The sequence below is a fragment of the Stomoxys calcitrans genome, chromosome 2 (genome assembly GCF_963082655.1).
Source record: "Stomoxys calcitrans chromosome 2, idStoCalc2.1, whole genome shotgun sequence".
NCBI classification, from domain to species: Eukaryota; Metazoa; Arthropoda; class Insecta; order Diptera; family Muscidae; genus Stomoxys; species Stomoxys calcitrans.
In genome coordinates this window covers 193,970,504-193,987,145 of record NC_081553.1, presented here as the reverse complement: position 1 = coordinate 193,987,145, position 16,642 = coordinate 193,970,504, and the positions used below count along the sequence as shown (strand labels likewise).

Below are 16,642 nucleotides of genomic sequence, written 5' to 3'. Positions count from 1 at the left end.
GCTTGCTGTTTGCATCTCTTTAATGTAACATACTGTCACACACATACATACATATCCATGTACATACGTTGTTATACATTTCTAGTTCTAAGCTTTGTTTTGTTATAAATAAAGGGCACTCTGTATTTGGAATTCAATTGCAACGCATCTCATCTCTGCCGTGTCAATACATTACATATTTGGCGACGAGGATAAAAAAAATTTTTTTTTTTTTTTTGAACTTAAATAAGTTATTTTATATAAAAAAAAAAAGTGATAAACAGAGCAAAAAAATAAATGCCGCCTAAGATGGAAGGAGAAGGAAACCAAAGTTTTGCAGCCAGTCAAATTGCAGTGTTCCAGACTTCTAATGTGCCAGAATTTAACCCAAGTGTAGAGGCGTGGAATGTATGGAAAGAGCGTCTGGACATACATTTTTGTGAAATAAGCTGCACGGACGACAATGTGAAAAAGTCGATTTTATTAAAATCAATTGGTGCCGTGGCTTATAAAATGTTGCATAGTTTATGCAGTCCAGTGTCCCCTGTGTCAAAAAAATATGAGGAGTTGTGCGAGATATTGGATACGCAGTACACCCCACCTACGATAGTGTTCAGCGAAAGAAAAAAGTTTCATGTCTCAACAAAAAGTGATAGTGAAACGGTTGCTGAGTGGTATGCCAGAGTTAAGACATTGGCGCTTAATTGTAAATTTGGTGCAAACTTGGATGCTTTTGTTTTAAATCAGTTTGTGATGGGCTTGCCACATTTCATCTTCGAACGACTGTGTGAAGAGGACGAAAGTCTAACGGTGCAAGTGGCGTTGAAAAAAGCGATGATCATGGAGACGAAAAGCATAGCAAAAGAGGCAGAGAGGGAGCAAAGTTCTGTGAACTTGGTGCAAAAGCAAAGACTCTCCAACAAGTATAACGGCAGTGGCGGTGGTGGCAGAGGTTATGGCAGCAGCGGTAACAGAGGCAGTAACAGCAACAGAGGCAGTGGTAACAGCAGTAACAGAGGCAATGGTTATAACAACAACAGAGGCAATGGCTATGAAAATAACAGAAGCGGCGGTCGCGATAACAGAATGGAAGTTGAAAAAAAGGCAGCTTGTTCTCATTGCGGTTGGCGCAACCACAGCTCTCAAGCTTGTAAATACAAGGAGAGCAAATGTCATTCGTGTGGAAGAAATGGACATCTGGCTTCTGTGTGTCATAATAAAAAGAGAAGTGTGAATTATGTATCTAATGATATTGATAACAATGATGATGATTATGATAATGATGATTTATTTAATTATTCAATTTTCAGTGTGGCTGAGCGCAAATCTAGTGATGTGTATTCTCTTCAGGTTGTAATTGATGGAGTTGAGCTTAATGCTGTGTGTGATACGGGTGCTCCGTGTACGTTGATGCCTGCTTGTTTTTATAAGGAGAACAACATTAAGAAAACACTTCGCCCATGCAATATACCATATGTAGACTACAATGGTGACAAGTTGAAGCTGGTAGGCGAATACGATGCGTCGGTGACTTTTCAAGGTAAAAGTAAATCAGTTGTTGTTGTTGTTGTAAATTCATCAAATCCACCCCTGCTTGGTCGTTCGTTTTTACGATCGTTTAATTTTGAGCTGTTGCAAGTTAACAATATTGGTTCAATGGATTCTAATGCAACGATTATTGAACAAATTAAAAATGAATTTTCTGAGGTTTTTCAAGACAAGTTGGGAGAATACAATGTGAGCAAAATTTCTTTAAAAATTGCTGAGGATGCAGCTCCTGTTTTTTGTAAACCAAGACCTTTACCATTGGCATGGAAAGGCAAGATAGAGAAGAAGTTAAGAGACTTAATAAGTTCTGGTGTTTTGGAGCCGGTTGATAATTCCGATTGGGGAACTCCTTTAGTTCCAATTTTAAAGCCAAACGGCGATTTGAGGATATGCGGTGACTACAAGGTCACATTAAACAAATTTTTATTGGATTTTAAATATCCCTTACCCAGAATCGATGAGATTTTCGCATCGTTGGAGGGTGGTGAAGTTTTCACGAAGCTTGATTTATCCAATGCTTACAATCAGCTTGTTTTGGATGAAGAGTCTCAATTTTTATGCGCATGGAGTACGCATATTGGTACTTTGAAGGTGAAGAGACTACCATTTGGTGTCAAAACGGCTGCGGCCATTTTTCAAAAAACAATGGAAAATCTTTTAAGAGATATTCCCTATGTTGTTGTTTACCAGGATGACATAACCATCACTGGCAAAAATATGCAAGAGCATATCAGGACTTTGAAGCGTGTACTTCAAAAACTACAGTCTTCAGGATTGAAGCTCAATTTAAACAAATCAGTATTTTTTCAATCTGAAATTTCCTATTTGGGATTTAACATCGACAAACATGGATTAAGAAAGAACAATGACCGGATTTCATCAATAATCTCGTGTCCTATTCCAAAGAATATTTCTGAATTACGAGCTTTTGTGGGCATGGCAAATTATTATTCGAAATTTATTAATGATTTTGCAAAAATCATGTCTCCACTATATAATTTATTAAGCAAAGATGTAGCCTTCGATTGGTCAGACAAATGTCATAAGTCGTTTGAGGATATAAAGAAGTCTGTTACTTCAGACCAAATCTTGGTTCATTTTAATCCTGACTTGCCAATCATATTAACTACTGATGCTTCAAATAATGCGGTAGCTGGAATTTTATCACACAGGTTTTCTGAAACAACAAAACCGATAGCATTTGTATCCCGAGCTTTGACGAAAAGCGAGAAGAATTACAGCACTCTTGAGAAAGAAGCCCTAGCCATTGTGTTTAGTGTTACTAAACTAAGGCAATATTTGCTTGGAAACAAATTCATTTTAAGAACGGATCATCGCCCATTATTGGCCATTTTTGGTAGCGACAAGGGTTTGCCTGTCATGGCTTCAGCAAGAATGCAACGATGGGCATTAATTCTTTCTGGATTTAATTATACCATAGAATATGTGAAAGGAATTAAGAATGAAGCAGATAGCATTTCAAGGATGCCTCAAAAAGAATTTCAATCTGATTATGTTGAAAATTCTTACATAAATTTTATTGAAGCCAATGAAGCAGGTTTTAAAATCGATTTTAAAGATATTTCTCGTGAAACGAGACGAGACCCGATTTTGTCAAGAGTTGTGGACTGTATCTCCAACGGCACACTCAATAATATTGCTGGTGCCAATTTCACACCATTTCGGGAAAAGTATACCCAACTAACCGTTGAATATGGTTGTATTTTATGGGGTTATCGAACAATAATACCTGATAAATTAAAAGAAAAAGTTCTAAATGAACTTCATCGTTCTCATTTGGGGATTGTCAAAACCAAAGCCCTTGCAAGGTCATACATATGGTGGCCAGGCCTTGACAAAGACATTGAGAACTTAATTAAGAACTGTCTACCGTGCCAAAAACTACAATCCAGTCCTGAGAAAAGCAGTTTAATACCATGGGTGCCAAATGATTCGGTATGGAGCCGAATACATATTGATTTTGCTGGTCCGATAAGAAATTTTTACTTTTTAATCGTCATCGATTCATTTTCAAAATTTGTTGAAGTTTTCAAGACTAAAGATATGACGACAGCATTCACCGTCTCAAGGTTAAGAGAACTGTTTTCACGTTATGGTATTGTCGACACACTTGTAAGTGACAATGGCACACAATTCACTTCACATGATTTTGAAACTTTTTTGTCCTTGAATGGAATTAAACACATCTTAACTGCACCTGGACATCCATCAACTAATGGCCAAGCTGAGAACTTCGTTAAAACGTTTAAAAAATCCATATATGCTAACTTGGAGCAAAATAAAGATGCCAATTTAGACCAAATTTTATACCGATTTTTAATGGACTATCGCAACATGACCCATTGTAGCACTGGTGAATGTCCAGCAAAGATTTTCTTTGGCAGAAAACTAAAAACCCGGTTTAGTCTTTTAAAACCACCAACGACTACGGAAAAGATAATAAATGCACAAGAAAACAACGTTCGAAACCACAAAGGTAATCGAAATATTCAATTTACAGAAGGTCAGAAGGTAATGGTACGTGATTACCGTAATCCTAACAAATCCAGTTGGGCACAAGCAAAGATAAAACAACAACTTGGACCTCAATCGTATTCGTGCATTTTATCACACAACAACTATATCATTAAACGCCATCTAGATCAGATAAGAGGTCAACAACAAAAACAACAACAAATCGTCGATTTGCAAGCACCTACAACAAATACCTTGTCTTCAGATGGTCCACAGCAGATGCAAACGACTGAAGATATTTCACACACTAGAAGAGAACTCAGACCACGAGAGGGAGGAAGAGTAGTAAGAAAACCGGATTCAGGTACAAACAGCAATTTAGATACCAATTGATAATATACAATTTTGTCTACTCAATTCATTATTACTTTATAATTTCATTGATATTGTTTGTATTTGATTGATATGTTATTAACAACTTTAGGGGGAGCATATAGAGTATTCAGTATAAACATATTTACGTTCCAGTCTAATGTACGTTTTCTCCCTCACCTTATTCTTATTTTCTTATTATCCATAAGAACAAGTGGTAAACACTCTCACTCGTATTTAAATGTTTATCTGCTTGCTGTTTGCATCTCTTTAATGTAACATACTGTCACACACATACATACATATCCATGTACATACGTTGTTATACATTTCTAGTTCTAAGCTTTGTTTTGTTATAAATAAAGGGCACTCTGTATTTGGAATTCAATTGCAACGCATCTCATCTCTGCCGTGTCAATACATTACAGAAACTCTCTGTTGTTGTTGTAGCCACATTTTCATGTGGAGGTGGCGATCCTCGTCAAGCTCGTTCCGATCGCCGCGGGAACAGGGTAGCAATTGGTTAATAAAAGACGCCAATAACTTACCTTGTCATATCGAGCATCATAGGCACTCAGTTTTTGAGCAAGAGCCGGTGCCGCCCGGCCTCTTACAGAGACTCCGCTCGATACCGCTGATTGTCCGCGACTGCCGTTGCAGCTACTCCGTATGGAGCATTCCACTATCCGCAATGTATGAACGCGTCCGTTAGTTCGCAGCTAAGCTTATTGTGACAGCAATGAATTCCACTCCATTGGAACTATGATATCCCTGATAATTCAAGTTACATAGACTTCTGTACAGATGGTTCCAAACTATACGACCAGGTGGGCTTTGAGGTGTACTCTGAAGAACTAGGACTGATCATATCGAAAGGTTACCCGACCACTGTATTGTGGTGGAATGGCTAAGATGTAATGTCATTGGAGAAGGTATTTCTGAACACAAAAACCGCCCTCGACTGTTGCAGATCTCTCAACGAGATGGCTGAACAGTTCAAAATTCACATGTTCTGGGTGCCGGGCCAGGGAATTGTAAATCGGACAAGCTTGCGAGAGTGTAGGAACTACCATACATATTCCAGGGAAACTGGAATCTTTGGGTATGCCTCTAGCGACATGTAAGCTACGTGTTCAGAACCATTCCCGAAGAACAACGAATGATAGTTGGTCACAAAGAGGGGGCTGTGTGCATTCCAAATATATGTGGCCTAATCTAGACATGAAGAGGTCTACCGCTTTGCTGTCACTGGCTAGAACAGACGTCTCGGCCATTTTGTCCATCATAACAAGTCACTGTCTAATCGGAAAACATGCTGACAGACTGAAAGTTACCAGCAACGATTTTGCAGACGCTGTGTGTGTGTGTCCCGCACTAGCGGTCAGAAAGAGTTTCACTTTAGGCTCCCATTTCTTTGAGAATCTATCTGATTTAGCGGATGTGAACATTCACAAGTTGTTGGGTTTTTTAAAGCGATCTGGATGGTTTAACGGTAGGAACAGGAAGGCATCTTTCTTTTTCTGTTCCTGTGGTATGACAATAGACGAAAACATCTGAGTCTGATGGCAGACTGCCACTTAAACCTGACCTAACCTATCCCACACAGATCGGACCTCAATGTTCCAGCCTGTGTTCTGCTCACAGCTATCATGTGCCGAAGAGGATAGTTCTCTTCCACTCTACTGGTTCTCAACTTCTTATTCCTAGATTCCACAAACGACTGGGGACCACACAGGTAATTCGTGACCTAGCGTTTCAGGCTTGGCTGTAGGGACGTGTTGGTGATGTCCTCAAATAGTTTGGTATGACTGATCGTGTGTTTTCGACAGGTCCAGTACCACGAGGACCATCTCAAAACATGACCTGGATTAATTAAAGGCACGGCAAATGTGTGCGGTAATGGCATGTGGCCAGATTTGTATATGGCATGTAGTCAGATTTGTAATCTAGTTCCGGTCCAGAGGACCTATCCCGCAATAATGTCATGGCCATTGGTTATTTAATGGCACCAGTAACTTCGCAACAGCCGGTGCAGCCTGACTTCTCACTGAGACCCTCCACTCGGTATCGGTGATTATCCGCGACTGCAATTGCCTGTGGACCTGTTCTCGTGATGACGATGAACACCACACGAAGCGGAGCACAGTGTTCTAACCCATCTGGTGATCACAGTCATCCTGTGTTGGGATGCAAAGCAGTTATTGTGTTATGCAGTCTTAGAAATCCAGGGAAAAATCAACTTTATAGGCCTCACCCCTAATTATTTTCGTAATCTACTCGTTAATATTTTTCGTTTCATATCCATATTGGCTACGGATGGCCATTTTGGCCTGATTACCATAGAGGCCCGAGCCCCAAAAACATGTGTTTATATCTTGAAAACCCCGTGCTCTTACATCCGGATTTAATGGTTCAATTATTTGTTTTCCCTTTATAAAATCGCTGACTTGAATCCGGATTTATTGAGCAGTATAAATGGGGTTAAAAGTATCTTGAAAAAATTAATTTGCGATTTTCCAATTATTTAGCAGCTAAACCAAATTCTGTGTTTACTGGGTTCACTCGAAAATCGATTACGAATGTGTGTATCGATATACCAAATCGATAAAAGCGGTATGTATCGATGTCAGAGTCTTGCAAAAAAGAGGCTTGTGTGCGAAAGAGACCTCCATTACACGAACAAAACGACAGATGCAAATAAAATTAAATCTTCGAAGTGTTTGCAAAACTATAAAAATAATTAAATAAATAAAAACTATTTGGAGAATGTGCGGCATTCACCAAACGGGAGGGGCATTTTTAACAAATTAGTGAGTAAATCAAATGGGAGACAAAAGTTTCACCATAAAGAAGAGGAATAACGCTTGAATGAAAAGAGCAATCAAAAAGGTAGAATTAAAATCTGGATTAAGTCCAAGCCTTATGAGAAAGTTAACTTACAATTTAAAGCAGTTGTAAGAGGCTTAAAATACTAAAATGGAAGAATTGGAGCCCTGGAATATGTTTACTACAAACGACGCAAACCCAGACGATGCGGACGTTGGTGGTGGAGAAGAGGAAGGAGGTGGTGAAAAAGAGGCCGACGACAATGAAAGGATAGATGATGAGCAAAAAGACGATGAGGAAGAAGTTGACGAACCTTTCGCTATACCATCACCAGTACAGGACATGCAGGTTAAGGAAGAGCCTCAGGACACTGAATTGGAAGAACCCAATCAAACATTCGAAGATGCATTTGGCGATGGCAATGGTTTCGGTTTTCATTCTATACTTCACGGTGATAGAGATATTGCTGAAGATGATGCTTTATTGGATTTCAACGCCGAAAATTCAAACTCTGCCCGTCCTAGCGCTAACAGAACTACACAATCAGGCGAACTTCCTCCTTTGTCGGCGGAAGACGCTTATTTTAGTAAGTTAATTAAATATGATGATGCAATTATCTACATTTGCCCTTCCTGTGGCAAGGAGTTCCGTTCTCAGGAATCTTGGAAAATGCACATGAATACAGTGCATCACTTCAATTCTAGGCGAGGTCTAAATTTCATCCAGTTGGATAAATTGTACCACGAATGCATCGAATGTAATAAGCGAATTGCTATGCATAGCATGGAGAACTTACTAAAACATAAATTCACGCATCTGCCATACCGTTGTTGTAAATGTTTCATATGCAAACGCCAATATAAATACCGACAAGATTTGATGGTCCATTTGAAAATGGCTCATAGAGATGAATTGATCGCAATTGTTAAAGAGGAGCATAAAAATATGCCGCCACGACCAGAAGCACAAAATGCCACCATTCGTTCAATACTGAATAGACCAAGTTCTATACAGGTTGCAAATTCCTCCTCTTCCAATCGTGCAAATATTTCTATTGGTCATGTTAAGGAGAATGCTGTCGATCTTTTTGATAGCGATAACATTGAAGTTCGCAATGAAGTAATAGATGACGACGATGAAGATAATTCTCTGCCAGGAATGCCACCGGCGAAGAGGATTGCCAGAGACTTGCCCTTAGTTGTGGATGATGGCTCAAATACAAATGGTTCGACACAAGATCAGAGAATGTTTGGCAAATTGAGAATATTGGCCGACATTGATGAGTCATTGGAAGAATATATATTATTCTTATGTCCTCAATGTGGCTCGGAGTGCGACACTATTGAGCAGTGGCAGCAACACGTTGAATTTTCACACGATTTGGGCACTAGAAAAGGTTTGAACATGAGAGACATTAACAAAGGAGAAGCTCAATGCATCGAATGCAATCAGGTAAGAATAAATTTTGTTTAAACATTTAACAGTAGCGAATATTTTAAAAACTTTTTCCTATGGGAGTTTTCGTATTGAAACCAGGCTGAATGAAAAATTCTATTGAAAACTTTATTCAGCATGGCTCAATTAAAGTTTTTCTATTGAAAACCTTATGTAGTCAGGCTGAATTAAAGTTTTCCTATTTCGCTATGATTTAAAATTTTCTAGAATATCATTTATTCAGCCTTCGTATGAGTTTAACATTTTGGGGAGAATGATAACAAGCAATACATTTCAGAAAAAAATGTCAGCTTAAGTTTTGACACGATTTACATTTCCTTGTGTTCTGCTGCCTTTGGACCAGAAGTTTTTTTTTGTTTTCTACCATAATCTATACAATCTGAATGCATAAATAGTACATGTACTTCCTCTACTTCTTACAGACCATAACAGCCAATACATTACAAAATCTTCAACTGCATAAATTCACTCATTTGCCCCATAATAAATGGATGAATTGTAAATTATGCTTCAATGAATTTAATGCCACCAAGGATATTATCAATCACCTTGCTGACAAGCATCATTTAAAACCAGAAAAAAAGACAACAAACAATGTGAACGATGAAGATAGCCAAGAAGCTCTTGGTTTCGGTGGCGAAGACTACGACGATGTTGTCGGTGTAGCTGATACAAAAAAGCAACAGGGCAGCTATGATATGGGTAGATCTAGACTGGATCGTGATCCTTACGAACAGCATATTGAATATTTATGCCCGCAATGTGGCAAGGAGTTTAGCGACAAAAAATTGTGGAAAAGACATTTGGTTAATGACCATCAGATGGGCGATATGGAAAAGTTAAATTTTGTATACATCAACGATCGCCAGTTGAAGTGCAAGGAATGCGATAAAATCATAACGAGTGCATATGGCATACAGAACGCCCAGCAACATCGCATGTCGCACATGCAGTTTAAGAACTTTGCAAAATGTCGCATATGCCGCAAAAAGTACACAGATCGTAAAGGCCTAACCAAACACTTGAGGACAGCTCATGGGATAGGCAACAGAACTATGGGTGGTGCTGGATCGCCAATACCGAATTTTGGTAGCCCCAGCATGAACTCAAATAACCCACACGCCTTCAAATCGAATGCATACCCACAGAGAAGAGAAATCGTTAAACACAGCCATTATACATATGAAATTTGTTACTTGGACGAAGAGGATGATAACGATTTCGATAGGGGCACTGGCCGTGGTGGTGGTGGTGTTAATTCTTCCACTTATGACTTTGCTAAAGGCGATGCTCACTTATATCGTCGATCTTACCCAGCTCCAAAACCGAGTTTTGAACCAATGTCCCGTCACAGATGTGTGGATTGTGGTTCCAGTTTTCCCTCCCATCAGTCATTGCAACATCATATTAAAACCGAACATGAATTTGTTGACTACTCCTACAAAAATTCTCCTCCGAACAGAACGACAAATAATGAAGAGCAGTCAAATGATGCAGACGATTTGTTGGTGCCTAGCAATCGTGTTGGTGAAGTCGTCAAAAGCGAAGAACCCACCACCGTGGAGTGCAACTTCATATACATATGCCCCCAGTGTGGTATTGAGTTCAGGTTAAGGCATTTATGGCGTCGTCACATTAATATGGAGCACAATTTCGATAAAAGAGAATCATTGGATTTCCGCATTTTAGACAAATTCCGATTTCAATGCAGGACATGCCATGAAGTGGTGCAAAGTTCTAAGCTTAAAGGCTTACAGGATCATAAATTCCGTCATTGTCCATTTAGGCAATATCTTAAGTGTTTGATATGTGGGCAAGCCTACAACCATAAACCGAATATGATAAGCCATCTGAGGCAGCGTCACAATATTATCGATGCAGAACCGAATGTGCAAGGCAACATGATGGATGGTGTGAATCAAAGAAGCAACCAATCGAGTTTTTCAAAAAATAGTTCCTCTTACGGGGCTCCAAAAATTCCCTCCGATTCCAATGCCAATGCGAATGCAAATCGTCCTCCCGGTCTTAAGACCGCAGAAGACGTCATTTCCTACCACAATGCCGTTGACCATGAATCAATCACCTATCATTGTCCCTCTTGTGCAGAAACCTTTGATTCGCATGTTTATTGGCGCAAACATATTGTTGACGAGCACAACTTGAATAGTAGAGAAGGTTTAAATTTCCGCCAACTTGATGACCACCACTACATATGCTTGCAATGCTATAAACGTGTAACGGTCACCCACACCAAGGGGGCGATTGGCCAATTGCAATCGCACAAGTTTAGACATTTGCCCTATAAGTCATTCCATTGTACTGTATGCAATGGTGAGTTTGTGCGTAAGCAAATGTTCTTCAAACATTTGGACAAGATCACCAATAAGTGTAATGGCACAAATGCAGAGGCTGGTGCCACAGGCAATGCAGCAGATCGCAATGATTCGCAGCAAATGGACGAAGATTCGTCCTTCAGAATGTCCGATGGTGGAAATAGTACGATGGTTGAGGCAGATAGTGCTCGACCCTCAGGGAAGAATGTGTGGCCAACACGAGCCTCGTTGCCGGCACAGCCAACCACCTACGACTTGACATCCGAGAATCAGGGCTGTTTCACCCTAAGCTGTCCTCAATGCGGCATTGAATTCGACTCGACTCGTTCTTGGCGGGAGCACATTAACATCGAACATAATCTCAACAGCCGTTCGGTATTGAATTTCAAAAAAATCAACTCAAAACTTCATCTTTGTTTAGAATGCAAAGAGCACGTGAATGGTCGCAAATTGCGCGACTTGCAAGTGCACAAGTTTAAGCATTTACCCTATGGGGCATATCTGCACTGTCGTTTCTGTTCCATGAATTATTTCCATATAAGCAATATGCAAGAGCACTTGAAGAACAAGCATCCCCAAATGGTGCAGAAAATGAAAGTAGACCACTATGAGGAGGATACGGCCAATTTTGAGGCAGAAGAAGAGGAGGATGCAAACAATTTCGCTGGTGGCGATTATGATGATACCATGACAACCCCACCCAAGGCAGACGATGATGAAGAGGACGAAGAGGGAGAGGGAGATGGTGAGGGAGATGGTGAGGGCGATGGTGAGGGCGACGGTGATGGTGACGACGGTCCACCATGCCCCGAAGATATAGTGGACATTGATTTGTTGGAGGCCGAAGCTGAAATAGAAGAGGTTGATCCTGATAATGTTGAATCCGATGACCAATATCTATTGGGTTAAAGTGGCCAAGCAGCCAGGCACATAAAATAAAGCAAATAAAGCATTCATAACAAACATCTACGCAAAATTAAAACGATTTGTATTAAGGCCCCTTGAACAAAACTATGTATAAGTATATATGTATTCCATATGTACTACATCACCTTCCATAACCATTTCATTTCATCCATTTCCCTCACACCCTCACTTCAATAATTTTATAAAGTTTTAGTATTATTTATCTTTTTAGTCTTTTTTTTTTTGGTATTACAGTACGATCAAACGTGTTGTAAATTTCCTCAATGTCTGCTCTAATTTATACTCCCGTTTATTTCTGATGCAAACAGATACTCCATGCCCCTCAGTAATCTCACACCACGAATTGTATTCTATTGCCACATTTATAAATGCTTTCTTTTTAAATTATAAATTAAGTTCGTTCACCCCATAATTCTCATAATTTCTTTTGCTTAATTGTTTAAAACAAAAGAAACATTTAGAAATCATTACTAATACTATTTACCAGAAACAAATCAACATTATAATAAAGTTTCAATTGTAAAATTAAATTTGCGCAACACTTTAAATTGCAATCTTTTTTTTTGGAGTCAGGAAAAATGTAATAAAATTAAAATTTACGTAAATTTTTTTTTTTTAAGTCGTCAGGCACTTTTAGCTTGGTTTTCAAGTAAGGAATGGATGAACGAATCGACACAAATTTCATGTGTCTAAGGGCACCAAAATAACATTTTTGATCTTTTCTTCTCTTTGAAAAAGTCGCCACTTCCCCAGCCTCGGAGCGTTTGATTTTGGTATAGGAAGGAGCACGCTACGATTTTAGCTCCAGCATTTTAATTGGAAATTTTGTTTTCTAGACGGAAACATAAATACTGCTACAAAAATGATGGAAAGAGTAATTTTGATAAATCAGATGGGTACAAATTAGCCGCAGCTGTGCCACAACGCTCAGTCCTTTATTCTTTTTTTTTATTTTCATTGGCTATCTATAGGGTCAGACCTTGAAACCAGCCTACTTATATGCGAATGATAGTAGTCTGTGCTATACATATTCATTCATTCATTGATTTCACAAGAAATTGTGAACAAGAGGCAGTGTGATGTTCGTTGGTCAAAACATGTATTCGAAGAGAAGCATTCACGTGTTTGGTCTTTCTTAAGTGGTGCAAAAATTAATTCACTTCTTCTGATCTTCTTAATATCTAAACTACCAACATCAGGCCGAGGATGGAGTATAGCTCTCATATTTGCCTCCAAAGTCATCCTTGGAGCTACTTCACCGCGTTCAGTGGATAGCGGTGGTGTTGATTCGAAACAATACTATTGGGTTGCCCAAAAAGTAATTGCGGATTTTTCATATAGTCGGCGTTGAAAAATTTTTTCACAGCTTGTGACTCTGTAATTGAATTCTTTCTTCTGTCAGTTATCAGCTGTTACTTTTAGCTTGCTTTAGAAAAAAGTGTAAAAAAAAGTATATTTGATTAAAGTTCATTCTAAGTTTTATTAAAAACGCATTTACTTTCTTTTAAAAAATCCGCAATTACTTTTTGGGCAACCCAATATATTCAACTCTTTTTCTTCTTTTTAACATCGTCTATAAGTGGGATGCGTTGTACTGTTCTATCGTTACTTTAACGACGTGTGTTCCGAGGATATCCGTTTACTTATTTCTGATATATACAAAATTTCATGATTTTTTTTAACTACGTCCTTTTAAGTATAAATCGGGCGAATTATATATATGGGAGCTATATCTAAATCTGAACTGATTTCCACCAAAATTGATAGCGTTTGATGATGATCGGGTGACAAATGCACAGCAGGAACATGCGGACAGACGGACATGGCTAAGCCGAATCAGTAGGAATTTCTGAATCGAACTATAATTTTATAACAACCACATCAGTGGTGCGGGGTACAGTTTGTGGTTTTGTAAAAAATTCCATATGATGCCAGAATGATGCTCTACAGACTTCATTGTCAGTTCTCTTGTTGACTACCTTTATCCTTATATGTATGTGGTCTAAGCAATATCTAGAGGGCTTATCGCATAGAGACATCAGGCAACAAAAAGGAGCTTTAGACCAGTCAGCGTGTCAAGCGGGTCTAAAATGCATACGCGAGGTTACAGTAAAGGAAGCAGTAAATAGCTACCGAGTAAAGGCCATTCTTTGAGACCAACTGCCACCCATAGCACCCGAAGAGGTTCATCTTCATCGGCAAATCAGAGTAGTTCAGGCTCAACTATGTTTCGACGCATTAAATCGCCCGAAATTCTACAGAGCCATGATGATGCCAACGTGCTGGATGTGTGAACCGCTCGTGACCAGGGACCACACGTCATCTGTTTATATGTCCAGCAAATCTTATTCGCCTCACTTCCAGGTCGCTTTAAACGCACATCCCATGTTGCAGGCACCCTGAATCTGGGTATTTAGCAGAAACTGGCAAACAAATTACGCTTGAAGTCACCGTTATTTGTTTGCCATGAAGGAAGTCACCTATAGTCACCAACAGAAAGAACAACCTTTGCTATACATCTTTTGTGAGCTGGGAAAAAGCCTTCAACATATATTTGCAGGCTCTCAATTACCAAACTTTTGCACCCTCTATGTACTCTCTCCTCTTGGCAATAAAGCACGCGTACAACTCTCAGGACACACACCAATTTTTAGTAATACTAAAAAGGTAATTTTTGGGCCGAAAGAGTACTTTTTAATTTTGCATAACAAATTTTAAAATTGTAGAATCGCTTTGGAATGGTATACATGAGCTCTATACGGGCACAAGTCAAATTAGGAAGTTGTAATGGAAGCTATAACAGGTATATATCCGTGCTATAAAAGGCATGCATGGGATAACTATGAGCATCAATCAGGTTGAAACTTTGAGCTCAGATTTGTATAGAGTTAAGCGGTCTTATGAAAAGCTCAGCTGATAGCTACCGCTTTCACAGAATGCTCCGTAGGTATACAGATTAGCCGCAATTGCAGCTGTGGACAATGAACGGTATTGCGTGGAGAGTCTTAATAATAGGCCGGGATGAAGGCTGATGCTCTTTCTTATACTCGATATGGCAAGGCGAGTTATTGGCGTCTATAAATAAACTATGACGTCAATAACGTTCCTACGGCTTTCGGTCTTACGAACCAGAACGAACTTGCTCACCAATGCAGCTTGACGAGGATTGCCAACTATAAAGGCGAATATGTGCTTACAACAACAACATACCATGAAAGTTAAATTCCCGGCACGGGACTGTATTAGCACCAGACGGATTGGAACACTGAGTTCCGATTTGTGTTGTGTTTATTGTCATCACGAGAGACTCAGCTAGGAGCTACCGTTCGTGTCTACAGGTTGCGGTAAGTGTGATGCTTCGTATACGGAGTAGGTTCAACTGCAGCCGCGGACAATCAGCGATATCGAGTGTCGAGTCTTTGTGAGAGGTCGGGCGGCACAGGTTCTTGCTTAAATAACGAGCTCCTATGACACTCGATATGAGAAGGCGAGTAATTGGCGCCTTTAAATAACCAAAAGCCCTAACGTTCCCGCGTAGATTAATTGACGCGGATCGCTACATCCACATACGAAAATGTGGCTGAAAAAACAACAATGCTTAAAGTTCAGGAAATCAAATTGGAGGATCTATTGACATGGGAGCTAAACTTAAATATGGACCGAATTAGTTCATTTTGAATTGCAACCGATCTAGAGCAATTAGAAGCATACACCAGACAAATAATTATATGAGCACTGCGTAAAACTGCGCTAAAGAGTGAAAATGTTTTTTGTTTTTAATTTTTCCCTATTTTCACATAAAATTTCAAAGCATTTGAAAGTTTTTTGATAGGAAAAAATTATTTCAAAATTGTTTTCCATAGAAAATATGTGCCTAACTAAAATTTAAATAAATACGATACAAATGCAACATATCGACTTATGACCCTTGGCAAGGCGTTTTTATCAGGTGGCCGCATCAACCCAGCTGAGAGAATTTGGTCAATTCATTTTCGGATAAACTTGAAAATATATAATTTATAAATTGTGTTTGCACATTTAAATGAAAAATATTAAGAGCAAGCATGCATTACAAAACGGCCAGGTGGTCTGTAGAAGCTCCCTCCAATATGCAATTTTAAATTATAGTAGTCAAGAATGGCGAAAGGACTTTTGCATCAAGATAATTTAAATAGGAAAATAGATTTTGTGTAGCCATAATCCTATAGCTACTTTCGCAATTTCAGGGCAGTCTCATAATAGGTGTTCAAGCGTCTATGACTCCTCCTCCTCATCCCGACAAATCAAGCCTAAGTCCGCCATGAGAACAGCGCTAGGTCAAAGTCCTAACATTGCAATGGTTTTTTAGGACATTCAGTAGTGAGAGCGGCAGCCCCATCACAACTAGCAGGGGTCCCCTGAACATACCAAGTTACCTAGTATTTTGGCAGCATACTATATGCACTCTGAACGGCCACATCCTCGTAGCCAACAAACTTTAACTGTCATTTTCAAATGACCTGAAAATCTGACAGATATCCAAGAGCCAAAAGGGGTACACAACCCCTCCCTCCTTGTGGTGATTGAGCTCTAATCACAATCTTCCTATTTGGTCCATTTGTTAGCATTCACTTGGTACGACTACGACTACAATAACATTATGAAAACTATTTAAACCTGGCATTTTGATGGTTTTATGTGTTGTTGCAGCCACATTTTCATGTGGAGGTGGCGATCCTTGTCAGGCT

At 39.3% G+C, this 16,642-nt stretch overlaps 2 protein-coding genes across 2 annotated transcripts; both read left to right on the top strand.

Moving 5' to 3' along the window:
• Positions 1 to 3,591: 3,591 nt before the first annotated feature.
• Positions 3,592 to 4,395, top strand: LOC131994820 (uncharacterized protein K02A2.6-like). Its single transcript, XM_059361728.1, has one exon. The coding sequence runs from the start codon at positions 3,592 to 3,594 to the stop codon at positions 4,393 to 4,395; it is 804 nt and encodes a 267-aa protein (XP_059217711.1).
• Positions 4,396 to 7,036: 2,641 nt separating this feature from the next.
• LOC106088663 (zinc finger protein 423) lies at positions 7,037 to 12,445 on the top strand. Its single transcript, XM_013254296.2, has 2 exons — positions 7,037 to 8,652; positions 9,078 to 12,445. Exons 1-2 carry the CDS (start codon positions 7,351 to 7,353, stop codon positions 11,895 to 11,897), a joined length of 4,122 nt encoding a protein of 1,373 aa, XP_013109750.2. The 5' UTR covers positions 7,037 to 7,350; the 3' UTR covers positions 11,898 to 12,445.
• Positions 12,446 to 16,642: the final 4,197 nt, after the last annotated feature.

Bases quoted from the DNA above. Each gene is read 5' to 3' on its own strand.
- LOC131994820 (XM_059361728.1), top strand. From the start codon at position 3,592: ATGACGACAGCATTCACCGTCTCAAGGTTAAGAGAACTGTTTTCACGT.
- LOC106088663 (XM_013254296.2), top strand. From the start codon at position 7,351: ATGGAAGAATTGGAGCCCTGGAATATGTTTACTACAAACGACGCAAAC. The intron at 8,653-9,077 runs GTAAGAATAAAT...TACTTCTTACAG, and splicing joins AATGCATCGAATGCAATCAG to ACCATAACAGCCAATACATT.